Source organism: Pan paniscus, chromosome 10 (assembly GCF_029289425.2).
Source record: "Pan paniscus chromosome 10, NHGRI_mPanPan1-v2.0_pri, whole genome shotgun sequence".
In the NCBI taxonomy this organism is placed as follows: domain Eukaryota; kingdom Metazoa; phylum Chordata; class Mammalia; order Primates; family Hominidae; genus Pan; species Pan paniscus.
Genome location: NC_073259.2, coordinates 119,721,898 through 119,736,388, shown reverse-complemented (window position 1 = coordinate 119,736,388; position 14,491 = coordinate 119,721,898). Strand labels below are relative to the sequence as shown.

Here is a 14,491-nt window from a genome sequence, read left to right as displayed (position 1 = left end):
CGACAGAGCGAGACTCTGTCTCAAAAAAAAACAAATTAAAAAAAAAAAAAGAATTCTTTTTAATGTAAACTGTTGAATATTTGAAATAGCCCACTTCACCTTAATGGGTCTTGTGTATCTTCATCTGTCTTCAAAGAAAAACCATTTGCTACCAAAGTAAATCAGTATTTCGAATGTGCTTCTCTTGTTTTTTGTTTATTAGCTAGTTGCTGTGAGCATTTCCACCAGAACTTGAGCCAAATCATAAGGAAGCTGTTTCTTTTAAAATACAAACCACCACCAAAAAATTAAATGTACATATTAAGCATTTGACTATTTTTATTTTTTTAAAAAGTATAAACACCAAAAAAAAAAAATTTATCATTGTATGAAGATGGAAAACAAGAAGATACACTTTCTGTAACTTTGTCTAAGGATTTAAATTACTAACTTGTGAATCCAATTTAAATTGAACTTAACTACTGGCTTCCCCCGGGGGCACCACGCCCCGACCCAGACGGAGTCTTGCTCTGTCGCCCAGGCTGGAGTGCATTGGAGCAGTCTCGGCTCACTGCAGCCTATGCCTCCCAGGTTCAAGTGATTCTCCTGCCTCAGCCTCCTGAGTAGCTGGGATTACAGGTACGCACCACCATGCCCAGCTAATTTTTGTATTCTTAGTAGAGACGGGGTTTCACCACGTTGGCCAGGCTGGTCTCAAACTCTTGACCTCGTGATCCACCTGCCTTGGCCTCCCAAAGTGCTGGGATTACGGGTGTGAGCCACCGTGCCAGCTCCAGCTTTCTTACTAGTAAAATTACATGGTTGATTTTAAATGTATACATGTTGACCAATGGCCTCTCAAAAAGCACATTTTAGATACTGGAGTAGAAGGAAAGAAAATGCATCTTCAAACTTTTTTTGGAATCTCACCACATATACTTTGTGAGATTTGTATATTGTAGGGTGTTAGTTTTTGTATTTTTGTATTGTATATGAGCTTTTTTTTTTTTTTTTTTTTTTTTTGAGACGGAGTTTCACTCTGTCTCCCAGGCTGGAGTGCAGTGGTGTGATCTCAGCTTACTGCATCCTCTACCTCCTGGGTTCAAGAAATTCTCTGCCTCATCCTCCCAAGTAACTGGGATTACAGGCACCCACGACCACACCCGGCTAATTTTTTGTGTTTTTAGTGGAGACAGGGTTTCACCCTCTTGGCCAGGCTGATCTTGAACTCCTGACCTTGTGATCCACCCGCCTCGGCCTCCCAAAGTGCTGGACTTAACAGGCGTGAGCCACCCTGCCCGGCATCTTTTTAAATGTGACAGTTAAACACATCTTTAAAAGCATAGTCACAGACAAAAGAAGCATACAGTATAAACATTTCCTTGAAAACTCCTACAATATTATATTTGGAGGCAGCTTCAGACTGTTTTATTGGTGGTAACTGCTCGCTGAGCTCTTTTAGTTGGTAATAACTCCAGAGAAGCATTCTGTGTATATTCCTAACACTTGTTCACTAGCATTTAAGTTTAGAATGAGCCCCAAGTAAAACAATGGAAATGTATATAGAACTCTTAGTTCTTACATGATTTAATTATATCAAAATACATGAATTTAACTTACTTTAATGTAGGCAAACTATCAATTTTTGTCCATTTTCCTGTTTGTTAACATACCTCTCCTAGATATTCTTTTCTTGACCCAAATGAAATATTAACCTAAGGTCAAGCTGGGAGAGAGAAACAACTGAGATGAATGTCTTTACTAAAATACTGATAAATTTGTCAAACTCAAAAAAAAATTGACGTGATAAAATTGGGCATCCTTTGTGCTGGCTGCTGCACAAGGCCTCAGTTTTAGAGATTCCTTTCTTAAATGAACGTGGCTTCTTGAGAGATTTCCTGTAAGTATCTACTCTTCAGGGACTGTAGGTTAATGTGCTTTTTCTCTGTCCATAAGTGTGTGCTCCCTGACCTTTGCCTAAGTAATTCTTTCTCGTCTTCTGGCTGGAAGCGTCAAGTCAAGCACTGTCTTAGGAATGCCTTTCCTGACCATCTAGACTGTCATGCCCCCTAATTCACACCCTGTTGTGGCTTCCTGTACTGTTTGCTTTTTAATTTGATTTTTGTCTCTCCCTCCACTAGATTCTAAACTCTGTGGGGGCAGGAGCTGACTGTTTTTTGGACTTAACGTATCTGTTTTTGCTCACCACTGTTCCACACCTAGAACAGTGTCTGTCTGCTGCACATAGCAGGGGCTCAATCTCTATCTGTACAATGAGGGAATAAAGAAAAATCAGTGTTGTTGGTGCTGTCATCACTGAGTAGAAAGTGTTAAGTTATAACTTACTCTATGGAAAAATCCTTCAGGTCCAGCTATTCTTTTGTTCCTTTGTATTCTATTATAGTCGTAGACACTTAGAGCTTGAGCTAGGAGTCTGGTCACATTTGAGATTTATATGTTGAGGTTTTGACAGCAGTCTCCCTTCCTGGAATGTCAGTTCTGTAAGGGCAGAGATCTTTGTTTTGTTCACTGCTGTACTCCCAGTACCTGGCACAGTGCTGGAACACAGGAGGTACTCCATCCGTGTTTCTTGAATGAATGAATAAATGAATGAAAATATTACCAATTTAAATTATTTGCTTAGAGTAATGATATTGAGGATATCCTGCCAGGAGTCAAAAAAGCAACTAGAAAACTATTATTAAAAGAAGAAAGGCCTGGCACAGTGGCTCATGCCTGTAGTCCCAGCTACTGGGGAGCCTGAGGTGGGCAGATGTCTTGAGCCTGGGAGGTCAAGGCTGTAATGAGCCATGATTGCGCCACTGGGCTCCAGCGTGGGTGACAGAGAGCGAGACCCTGTCTCAGAAAAAAGAAGGAAAAATAAAGTATTGCTGGTAGATGAAGAGTGAGGCTTATGTGAGGTGTTTCCTGTAGGGCGCCAGCCTCCCAGTGATGGACCTGACTGAACTCCCCAAGTGCACGGTGTGTCTGGAGCGCATGGACGAGTCTGTGAATGGCATCCTCACAACGTTATGTAACCACAGCTTCCACAGCCAGTGTCTACAGCGCTGGGACGATACCACGTGAGTGCAGGGGCCGAACCCCTCTGTGTACAAGCCCATTGCAACCCTTCCAGAATTAAAAAGAGCCACCAGCAGAAATGAACCATTCCAAGTATTTGACTTTATTCAAGAGGTCCTTTTTCTCCTTCCCTTTCCTAAGTTCAGGGAATCGGCATTCTGAGATCAAGTCCTTTTTTAGTATGCTGATTCTGAACCCTTGTGGAATTCCCCAAAGCAGCATGAGTTGTTCTTTCCTTCCAAGAGCCAGAGAGTGAAAAAAAAAAGCAAAGCTTAGTTTGAGGCTCTCATGCTGCAATGAAATCTAGGTCTGGAATCTCATGTATCAGCTGCACTTGGTGTCTGCCATTCACTCTGGGCTTCTTATCAACTGGGCTACAGCAGCCTAATATTTTAGCTTTGCTGGGCTGTTGATGGCTTGGTGGCAAGTAGAAATAGCAGTTACTAAGTATGAGATCTACTCTACAGCCTCCTGATTCCCAACATACCAGGTCTTAGTCATAGGTGATGTTGCTACAGACAAAGAACAGGTAAGGCCTGTACCTTTTTTTTACCCCCTAAATCCAGGATGGTTGCTCCCTTTGCAGACTGCACTGTGGGACTTAACCAGAAAGGTGTATCAGATGCTGGCCTTCTGGATTTCCCAGTACAGAGGGGAACCCAGAATGAAATCACACAAGTAAATAAATCACAGCCATAACCAGTGTTACAGAAGAGCAATGTGCAGCATTGGGACTGAGAACTGGGGCCCTAATGAAGCCAGGACCACCTGAGAAGTGGCATCTCCAGGAGGATAATTAGGAGTTAAGCCGGGTAAAGAGCAGAACCCAGAGAAGGCAGTGGGGGAAGGGGAAGATCATGTTCCCAAGCACAGAAGTGAGGAGGGGTGAAAGTCTACAGGAATCTCTGTCCACCCACAAGTGGCCTGGTGGCTGGAAGAAGAATATCAGCTTCACAGAGCGGGGGCCATGCCTGGCTTGCTCACTGCTGTGTCTCTCACACCTGGTGGGGGACGTGGCACACAGGAGGAGCTTGGTAGACACTGAGGAGCACATAAATAAACTGGGTCTCTGCAGCTTATCACTGCCCTGCTTATTTAGCTGGACAGGAGTCTTGCTCCAATTCCGTGGAGTCCTCAGTCAATTCTTAGGTATCATTTGGGAGTTTTCCAAGGAATTGTCCAGTTGCCTTGAACAAAGCCATACTGAGATATGTGCATTCCTTAAAGTGTTTACCTGTATCTTCAGTCCATCTGCTATACCAGTTAAGTTCTAGGCAATTCTTTGTTCCCCGCCACTCCAGTTTTACTTTTTTTTTGAGAAAGGGTCTTGCTCTGTCACCCATGTTGGAGTGCAGTGGTATGATCACAGCTCACTGCCTCCTCAAACTCCTGGGCTCAAGTGATCCTCTCGCCTCAGCTTCCCAAGTAGCTGGGACTACAGGTGTGCACCATCTCACCCAGCTAATTGTTTTTTTTGTTTGTTTTGTAGAGATGGGGTCTCGCTATGTTGTCTAGGCTGGTCTTGAACTCCTGAGCTGAAGCAGTGTTCCTGCCTTGGCCTCGCAAAATGCTGGGATTATAGGCATGAGCCACGATACCCATCCCCAGTATTCCTTTTGATATAAATTAACTGTTACAGAACCATAGCATTTTAAAGTTGGAAGTTTCCTCAGGGACCATTTTTTCCAACAACCTCATTTTATACAGGAGGAGGACACAGGCCCAAAGATAAGAATTTGCAAGCTCAAAGTGTCATGGCCAGAGAATGCCAGAACTGGGACTAGAATTCAACCTGTCATATGGGATGTAAGACATGCCATTTGCCCTCAGAATCATGCAGTTCATTTAATGAGTTTTGAGCCTTGGTACATGCATAGAACTGTGAGAGATGCTGAGACAGAGGAAGCAAATTCAGGTCCTCTTTGGGGTGGTTTGGTCTAAGAGAGTTTATACTTGTACGTAAACACATGTGGTTCAGGGTGGAGATTGGAAGAGAGAATGATGGCATCCCCAACCAGGGGTACTCAGGAAGGGCTGCAGTAGGAGGCAGTGTTGGTCTTTTTGATAGAGAGAGATGTCAGAGAAGGCTTTGGGAAGAGCTCCCAAAGATCTCATCAGGAAAATAGGATAAAATAATTTTTTGCAGAGAAAGGCAGGAAGAATTTAATAAACTGTTAATTATTATTATTATTATTTTTTGAGATGGAGTCTCACTCTGTCACCCAGGCTGGAGTGCAGTAGCGTGATCTCGGCTCACTGCATCCACCTCCCGGGTTCAAGCAGTCCTCGTGCCTCAACCTCCCGAGTAGCTGGGACTATAGGCATGTACCACCACACCTGGCTAGTTTTATATTTTTAGTAGAGATGGGGTTTTGCCATGTTGGCCCAGCTGGTCTCAAACTGCTGACCTCAGGTGATTCACTCACCTCAGCCTCCCAGAGTGCTGGGATTATGGGCGTCAGCCACTGTGCCTGGCCGATAAACTGTTGATTATTTTTTAGTAGACAGATGAGGTAGTATATCATAGAATGCTAATTGTTTGTTTACAAGTTTATTCTTGTAATTTTTTTTTCTTTTCAAGATCAAATTTACATTTCAGAAAGATCGTTTTGATCATTTGGGCATAGTGTAGAGAATTAGATTTCAGAACCAGTTCTGAAATCTAATTCTGTTGTTTTTTGTTTTTTTTTGTTTTGTTTTTTTTTTTAGAAGGGCTTTTGCTACATTGGCCAGGGTAGACTTGGCTTCAAGCCATCCTCCTGCCTCGGCCTCCCAAAGTGCTGGGATTACAGATGTGAGCTACTGCACCTGGCCTGTTTTCTTATTCAACCACTTTCACTGCCACCACACAGACCGAAGGGATGAGACAAAGCCAATTTCTACCTCTAGTAAGACTGCATTCTGCTTTCTGGCTACCATTTCTGTTCTTTCTTTGAGTTTGTCTTCTGTCTTCTCTTTTGATGCTAAAGGAAGAAGTGGACTAGATCCTTTCCTTTCTCTTACACAGATAGAGCTACGTCATCTGTGACACACTTAGTGTTCTTCCTGTTTATTCCATTTTCTTGGTTTTATTTACTTAGTTGGGTAACTGTTACTAGTTATAGCTTTTTTTTTTAGACGGAGTTTCGCTCTTGTTGCCCAGGCTGGAGTGCAATGGCGCAATCTCAGCTCACCACAACCTCTGCCTCCCGGGTTCAAGCGATTCTCCTGCCTCAGCCTCCCAAGTAGCTAGGATTACAGGCATGTGCCACCATGCCCTGCTAATTTTGTATTTTTAGTAGAGACAGGGTTTCTCCATATTGGTCAAGCTGGTCTTAAACTCCCGACCTTAGGTAATCCGCCCGCCTAGGTCTCCCAAAGTGCTGGGATTACAGGTGTGAGCCACTGCGCCTAGCCACTAGTTATATCTTGAGCATTATCTTCCTGGTGCCAGTTCAGTCAGCCTCAGCTATAACCCACTTTCTGTCCTAGTTGCCCATCTAACAAAAATACTCATGACTAGTATTTAGTATTATTTTGTGTGGAGTATAATAGAAAACAGTTAATGGATTTTTTCAACATTGTTTTTATTGGCTTTTTGTAAATTGAGACATGAATGCCTGATAGAGCACTGGTATCTTCCACATGATGTTCACGGTGCAGTGAGATATAATGTGCATTTCAATAAGTACATTAACACCTTTGTGTTTAGCCAGGTGCGGTGGCTCATGCCTGTTATCCCAGTACTTTGGGAGGCCAGCATGGCCAATATGGTGAAACCCCATGCCCACTAAAAATACAAAGATTAGCTGGGCATGGGGGTGCGTGCCTACAATCCCAGCTACTTGGGAGGCTGAGGCAGGAGAATCATTTGAACCTGGGTGGCAGAGGCTGCAGTGAGCTGAGATCACGCCACTGCACTCTAGCCTGAGTGACAGAGCAAGACTCTGTCTCACAAAAAAAAAAAACCTTTGTTTTTTTACTACAGATTTTAAATCCAATTCTAAGGAGCAACCTGGAGAAGAAAGGGTACTTTTTGAATGATTTAAATCTTTGGGAAATGGGGATAAGGCAGGTTGTTTGTTGGAGTAAAAATACATTATAGGCCGAGCACGGTGGCTCACGCCTGTAATCCCAGTACTTTGGGAGGTCAAGGCAGGCAGATCACCTGAGGTTGGGAGTTTGAGACAAGCCTGACCAACAGGGAGAAACCCCGTCTCTACTAAAAATACAAAATTAGCCGGGCGTGGTGGCGCATGCCTGTAGTCCCAGCTACTCAGGAGGCTGAGGCAGGAGAATTGCTTGAACCTAGGAGGCTGAGGTTGCAGTGAGCCGATACTATGCCGTTGCACTCCAGCCTGGGCAACAAAAGCTAAACTCTGTCTCAAAAAAAAAAAAACAAGCTGGGAGCTGTGGCTCACACCTGTAATCCAAGCACTTTGGGAGGCCAAGGCCAGTGGATCATGAAGTCAAGAGATCGAGACCATCCTGGCCAACATGGTGAAGCCCCGTCTCTACCAAAAATACAATAATTAGCTGGGTGTGGTGGTGCATGCCTGTAGTCCCAGCTACTCGGGAGGCTGAGGCAGGAGAATCGCTTGAACCTGGGAGGCAGAGGTTGCAGTGAATTGAGATCGCACCACTGCACTCCAGCCCAGGCAACAGAGCAAGACTCTGTCTCAAAAAAAAAAAAAAAAAAATTATAAATAATCAGACATGAAATGAAGTCCTAATTGTAACCTGTAAATACTTAGCTCTTTGATCATCTAAGCTTTAGACATAAGAGCGGAAAAGGACATGAGGTAGACCCCAATTTCTCTGTTCTCTGTTTTATCAAGATTTTGTATATTTTTATTTTGTATATTTTATTTTAAGTGATATCCTTAGTTATGATAAAAATAGCATATAAGAGGAGGAGGATATAAAATCCAGTGTTTGACTTTTGTGTTCTGTAACAGCTGTCTTTTATATTTAACCTGCACCATTATCTTTTGGTGTCCTGGATAGGTGTCCTGTTTGCCGGTACTGTCAAACACCCGAGCCAGTAGAAGAAAATAAGTGTTTTGAGTGTGGTGTTCAGGAAGTAAGTAATGGGTGATGGAAAAGAACAAAGAATGCAGCTTTAATTGTCATGAGTTTTCTTCTGCCTGGTATGACTTAAGTTCTTTATTTTTAATTTATTTTTTATTTTTTATTTTAAGAGACAGGGCTTACTGTGTTGCCCAGGCTGGTCTCGAACTCCTGGCCTCAAGCGGTCCTTCCACTTCAGCCACCCATAGTGCTGGGATTGCAAGTGTGAGCCACTGCACCCAGCCTAAATTCTTTAAAATTTTTTTTCTTTTTGTCTAGGGTTGGGCAAGACATATGAATACACAAATTATGTTACTCCTGAGCTAAATTTATTCCTTTTTTCTTTGCACTTTTGAAAGGCTTAGACTTTTACTGATGAATTGTGAATTTTTTTCTTGCTGTTCACATAGTGCTCCTTAGAAATCAGCAAAAAAAAATGACCCATAAAAGCATCCCTGATTGTTGGGTTTTAAACATACATTTAATCACTCAGGCTCCTGTAGAAACAGTTTTTTCTTTTTTTTTTTTTTTTGAGACAGGGTATCATTCTGTTACCCAGGCTGGAGTGCAGTGGCATGATCATAGTTCACTGTAACCTCAAATACCTGGGCTCAAGCCTTCCTCCCATCTTATCTCCCCAAGCAGCTGGGACCACAGGTGCATGCCACCATGGCCTAGTAGGTTTTGTTTTGTTTTGTTTTTGTTTTTTCTAAAAAATTTTGTTTTTGTTTTTTCTACAAAAAAAACATTTTGTAGAGTTAGGGTCTTGCTATGTTGCCCAAGCTGGTCTTAAACTGCTAGGCTCAAGCGATACTCCTGCCTCAGCCTCCCAAAATGCTGGGATTACAGGTGTGAGCCACTGTGCCCAACCAACAATTCTGTCTTCTAGTGTCTCAGGTTCCTTCCCACTCTGAGTGAGCTGGATCGATTATTTGTTTGTTTGTTTGTTTTAAGACGGAGTCTTGTTCTTATCACCCAGGCTGGAGTGCAGTGGCACGATTTCGGGTCACTGCAACCTCCACCTCCTGGGTTCAAGCGATTCTCTTGCCTCAGCCTCCTGAGTAGCTGGGATTACAGGCAGCTGCCACCACGCTCAGCTAATATTTGTATTTTTAGTAGAGATGGGGTTTCATCATGTTGGCCAGGCTGGTCTCAAACTCCTGACCTCAGGTGATCCATCTGCCTCGGCCTCCAAGCCATCGCGCCCAGCCAGATCATTTATTTTTATTTAACTAATTAAGATCTTACCTCTTCCGGCAGAATCTTTGGATTTGTTTAATATGCGGCCACATAGGATGTGGACGGTATGTCAGTCGACATGCTTATAAGCACTTTGAGGAAACGCAGCACACGTATGCCATGCAGCTTACCAACCATCGAGTCTGGGACTATGCTGGAGGTGAACACCACTCTCTTTTCTAATTTGGACTCATTCTGTGTGGAAACTTTGCCTTCACAACCTCTTCACTTTCCCTCCCAGCTTGAAATGTCATCTTTTGACAGCTGTTGCAAACCCAAATTCTCAGTTTCCCTGAGGGCACTATTTTTCTAGGAATGTCTTGAATCACACATTATAAAGGGAGTTAATACTTCCATTCTTGCTTTCTCCCTCCCCTCTAAAATTCAAATGATTTGACACTTTTAAAGAAATATTGTAAGGCATTTAAATTAGATCTGAAAAAAAAAATTTTGTCAGAGTTAAAAGTGTACAGAGACCCTTTTCATTCTAAAGAAACACACTTTTGTTGACTCTTTCTTTAGATAACTATGTTCATCGACTGGTTGCAAGTAAAACAGATGGAAAAATAGTACAGTATGAATGTGAGGGGGATACTTGCCAGGAAGAGAAAATAGATGCCTTACAGTTAGAGGTAAGAGATTTAATGAGTTATCACTCTATCTGTTTCTACTGCTCTTTACTATTCTAATTTGAAATATTTGTCATTTACCTGGATGTACATTTTTTTTTTAAAGTTTGGTCATGGCCGGGCGCAGTGGCTTATGCCTGTAATCCCAACACTTTGGGAGGCTGAGGCAGGTGGATCACCTGAGTTCAGGAGTTCAAGACCAGCCTGGCTAACGTGAAACCCTGTTTCTACTAAAAATGCAAAAAATTAGCTGGGCATGGTGGCACACACCTGTAATCCCAGCTCCTCGGGAGGCTGAGGCAGGAGAATCGCTTGAACCCGGGAAGCGGAGAATCGCTTGAACCTGGGAAGCAGAGGTTGCAGTGAGCCGAGATCGGGTCATTGCACTCCAGCTTGGGCAACAAGAGCGAAACTCTGTCTCAAAAAAAAAAAAAAATGTTTGGTCATTGCTGTGAGGTGTTATTAAAATATTTTTATTCTGTTTTTCTTCTTTGAAAGTCTAAATGTCAGCTGGGTGCAGTGGCTCACACCCCTGTAATCCCAGCACTTTGGGAGGCTGAGGCAGGCGAATCACCTGAGATCAGGAGTTCAAGACCAACCTGGCTAACATGGTGAAACCCTGTCCCTACTAAAATTAGCTGGGCGTGGTGGTTCATGTCTGTAATCCCAGCTACTTGGGAGGCTGAGGCACCAGAATTTCTTGAACCTGGGAGGCAGGGGTTGCAGTGAGCTGAGATTGTGCCACTGCATTCTAGCCTGGGCGACAGAGCAAGACCCTGTCTCAAAAAAAAAAAAAAAAGTCTAAGTTTCACTGTGCCTTGTTACTTTCATTGTGATGTCTGTAGTTGTCTCAAGTTCAGTGTTAAGATTTGTTTTCCCGTAGCTACAGGCTAGAGTACAGTGGTGCAATCTTGGCTCACTGCAACCTCTGCCTCCCGGGTTCAAGCGATTCTCCTGCCTCAGCCTTCTGAGTAGCTGGGACTACAGGTGTGTGCCACCATGCCCAGCTAATTTTTTGTATTTTTAGTAGAGACAAGGTTTCACTGTGTTAACCAGGGTGGTCTCGATCTCCTGACCTCGTGGTCTGCCTGCCTCAGCCTCCCAAAGTGCTGGGATTATAGGCATGAGCCACCGTACCCGGCCACGAGTCATGTTTTATATAAATTTCAAAAAATGTTGTTTTAGAACATACCTTAATCTTAGGAGGAAGTGGACATTTGAAAACTTGCTCATTTCAAGACTCTTAAAGGTCTGATAGTAAAATGGCCTAAAATGAGGTTTATATTGTTATTAATAAATCATTGTATTAATAAAAAAAGATCAAACACTTTTAAGTATTTAGAATTAGTAAATCCTCCACATTAAGTATGTACATGCATTCTATTCATACAAGAAATACTGGCCGGGCACAGTGGCTCATGCCTGTAATCCTAGCACTTTGGGAGGCTGAGGTGGGTGGATCACCTGAGGTCAGGAGTTTGAGACCAGCCTGGCCAACATGGTGAAACCCCACTTCTACTAAAAATACAAAAATTAGTTGGGTGTGGTGGTGGGTGCCTGTAATCCCAGATACTTGGGAGGCTGAGGCAGGAGAATCGCTTGAACTTGGGAGGCGGAGGTTGCAGTGAGCCCGGATGGCGCCATTGCACTCCAGCCTGGGCGACAAGAGCGAAACTCCGTCTCCAAAAAGAAAGGAATATTTATTGGCCAGGCATGGTGGCTTATGCCTGTAATCCCACCACTTCAGGAGGGCAAGGCTTGATCGCTTGAGTTCAGGAGTTTGAAACCAGCCTCGGCAACATAACAAGGCCTTGTCTCCACTAAAAATAAATTTAAAAAAAAAATTATCCAGGTGTGGTGGCATGCACCTGTAGTTCCAGCTACTCAGGAGGCTGAGGCAGGAGGATCCCTTGAGCCCAAGAGGTTGAGGTTGCAGTGAGTCGTGATTGCACCACTGCATTCCAACCTGGGCAACAGAATGAGACCCAGTTTTAAACAAAAAAAAAAAGAAAGAAAAATGTTTGCTGTCAGCCACTGGTGCTAGTGCTGCAAACACAGTATTGAACAAACTCCCTGCTCTCATGGAGCTTAGGGTTCAGTAGCATAGATGTTCTTCTCCTTGCCCTCTCTGTAGCCTGCAGACATGTTTATATCTCTTCTAGTCTTCTAGAATGGTTTTTCCAAAATGGAGATGTGACCTTGCCACTCCTTGGCCTTGGGTTCCCCATTGCCCATATTTGTCAATATTATAATACCCCAAAGCCTTCCACTGGCGCCATATCTCCTAACCTGGCACATTAGTGTTACAACAGCCTCATTAGTGTTACTCATTCATTTCTGAAGAGATTCTAATGTCCACAGCTCTGTCTCGGTCAAGTAGTTCTCTGGACTCGGATCTCTGTCTTTATCTGTTCTTCTTCTATCTGTCAGCACCCTCTCAAATCTCGCCTTCTCTCACATCTTACTGTCATACGCCATGTGTCCCTTCCCTGTGGTTACACAGCACTGTTCATTCATTCATGCAGTCATGCAGCAAACAATTCTCGACATCCACCATGTGCCAGGCACTGGAGATACAGCAGTAGAGATATAACCCTTGCTTTCAAAGAGTTCACAGTCCAGTCAGGGAGACAGGCAGGTAAACTGGTGATGAAGTGCTGCTGTCCTGAGTGCTATTACTGATAGGCACAGTGCTATCAGTCAGGGGGTGCCTGACTCAAGTGCTGGGTGGGACAGGATGGGACAGGACTGCTTCATGGGGTCAGGGAGACAGGTAAGTTTATTTGAATTATACATAGATTTAAAACCACTGTGGTTCTTCTTAAAGTCAGCTTGACCAGAATAAAGGTTTTTATAAGTACATTTATTCTGACTAGATTGTAAGCCCCAGGAAGACAGAAGCATAATGTCATTTGTGTCCCCTGGTCCAGTATATATTGAGTAGAGTAGAACCAGGGCGTAAATATACATTCTGTTGGTTAGTTTTAGTTTTCTGTGGATCATTAAATATCAGATTTTTAAATTGGATTTCAGAGGCTGACAACAGTGACTTATATTTTGGTCTTTATTCTCTATGTTTCTAGTATTCATATTTACTAACAAGCCAGCTGGAATCTCAGCGAATCTACTGGGAAAACAAGATAGTTCGGATAGAGAAGGACACAGCAGAGGAAGTAAGTCTGTTTGGTTTGGGTGACTGTGGAAATGACACATGGCAGGGCACTCTGATGGGGGGTGTAGAAGGCAGAGTACAGGGAAAGAGGAATCTTACCATCTTCCCTTCTCAGGCGGGTAATAGGTGGAGAACTGTTTTGCCACTAAAAAGAAACTTTGGATTTAAAGGCTTGACTGTTTTGATATTTTGGGGTCTTAGGGGGTTTTGTTTGCTTTTTTTTTTTTTTTTTTAAACCTCAGTCTGGTTTTCTAGTGCCTTGTGAAGTTCCACTAAAAACATAGAAGTATCTACATGAGGGTTTGTCATTTGAGTCAGGCAGTTGGGAACCGCTGCCTTTGGGAGCTAAACATGAACTTCTAAGGCAATGAAATGGCGCAGAGCCTTTCTAAATGGAAGGAAATAAAATTGGGCAGAGATACTGGCACTTCATTATTCACCCTGAAGGTCTAGGGCAGCAGTTTTCAAATTTTAACAAAATAGTCCTTTAAAAAAGATGCCATTCACTGCTTTAGCAAAATTAAAAAGTGGTATGATTTTGGTGGAAACTCAGATGGAAGGCCCAGAGCTCTGTCTCCAGTATGTGCAAGGAACCCTGTGACTTCCAAAGAAGGTAGTCTGAAAACTAGTAAGCATCTGTGTATAATTGTGTATAATTATGGCTCTAGGAACCTTTCTTTGGACCTAGGGACAGTGTTTGTAATTCAGTGATTCCCTTAGTATGAAATAAAATCTTGTAAAATTTCTCAATGATTACTTTAGTAACCTTGTGAGTCCCCACCTATCCTTGGGCCTTCAGATAGGCAGTACAGAGCTGGGCTTGGGGCCCACCTCTGAGGTGGCTAGGAATATCCTGGAGCTTAGCAGGCAGGGCCATGGGCCCCAGTTTCTGGATATGCCATAAGTGGGCAAAATCAAGGTCTGTAAAAATTAATGCTTAACATCAGCTTTAGGCCAGGTGTAGTGGCTCACACCTGTAATCCCAGCACTTTGGGAGGCCGAGGCAGGCAGATCACTTGAGGTCAGGAGTTTGAGGCCAGCCTGGCCAACATGGCGAAACCCAATCTCTACTGAAAATGCAGAAACTGGTCGGGCGTGGTGGCAGGCGCCTGTAATCCCAGCTACTCAGGAGGCTGAGGCAGGAGAATTGCTGGAGCCCAGGAGGCAGAGGTTGCAGTGAACCAAGCAAGATTGCACCACTGCACTCCAGCCTGAGCAACAGACCGAGACTCTGTCTCCAAAAAAAAAAAAAAAGTCAGTTTTAAAATGATCTGCAGTTAAAAGTTATTGATGAAATTCTTACAAGAGCCTTCTAATCAATGCATGTGCCCTTCCAGTGGCA

At 43.4% G+C, this 14,491-nt stretch overlaps 1 protein-coding gene across 1 annotated transcript in view; it reads left to right on the top strand.

The window, feature by feature from the left end:
• BRAP (BRCA1 associated protein) overlaps positions 1 to 14,491 on the top strand; it is a 47,089-nt gene that overhangs the window by 20,807 nt on the left and 11,791 nt on the right. Inside the window, exons 6-10 of the mRNA XM_003832462.4 lie at positions 2,914 to 3,062; positions 8,047 to 8,122; positions 9,370 to 9,508; positions 9,871 to 9,980; positions 13,061 to 13,150. Coding sequence (XP_003832510.1) covers positions 2,914 to 3,062; positions 8,047 to 8,122; positions 9,370 to 9,508; positions 9,871 to 9,980; positions 13,061 to 13,150 — 564 coding nt within the window. The remainder of the gene's footprint in view (positions 1 to 2,913; positions 3,063 to 8,046; positions 8,123 to 9,369; positions 9,509 to 9,870; positions 9,981 to 13,060; positions 13,151 to 14,491) is intronic.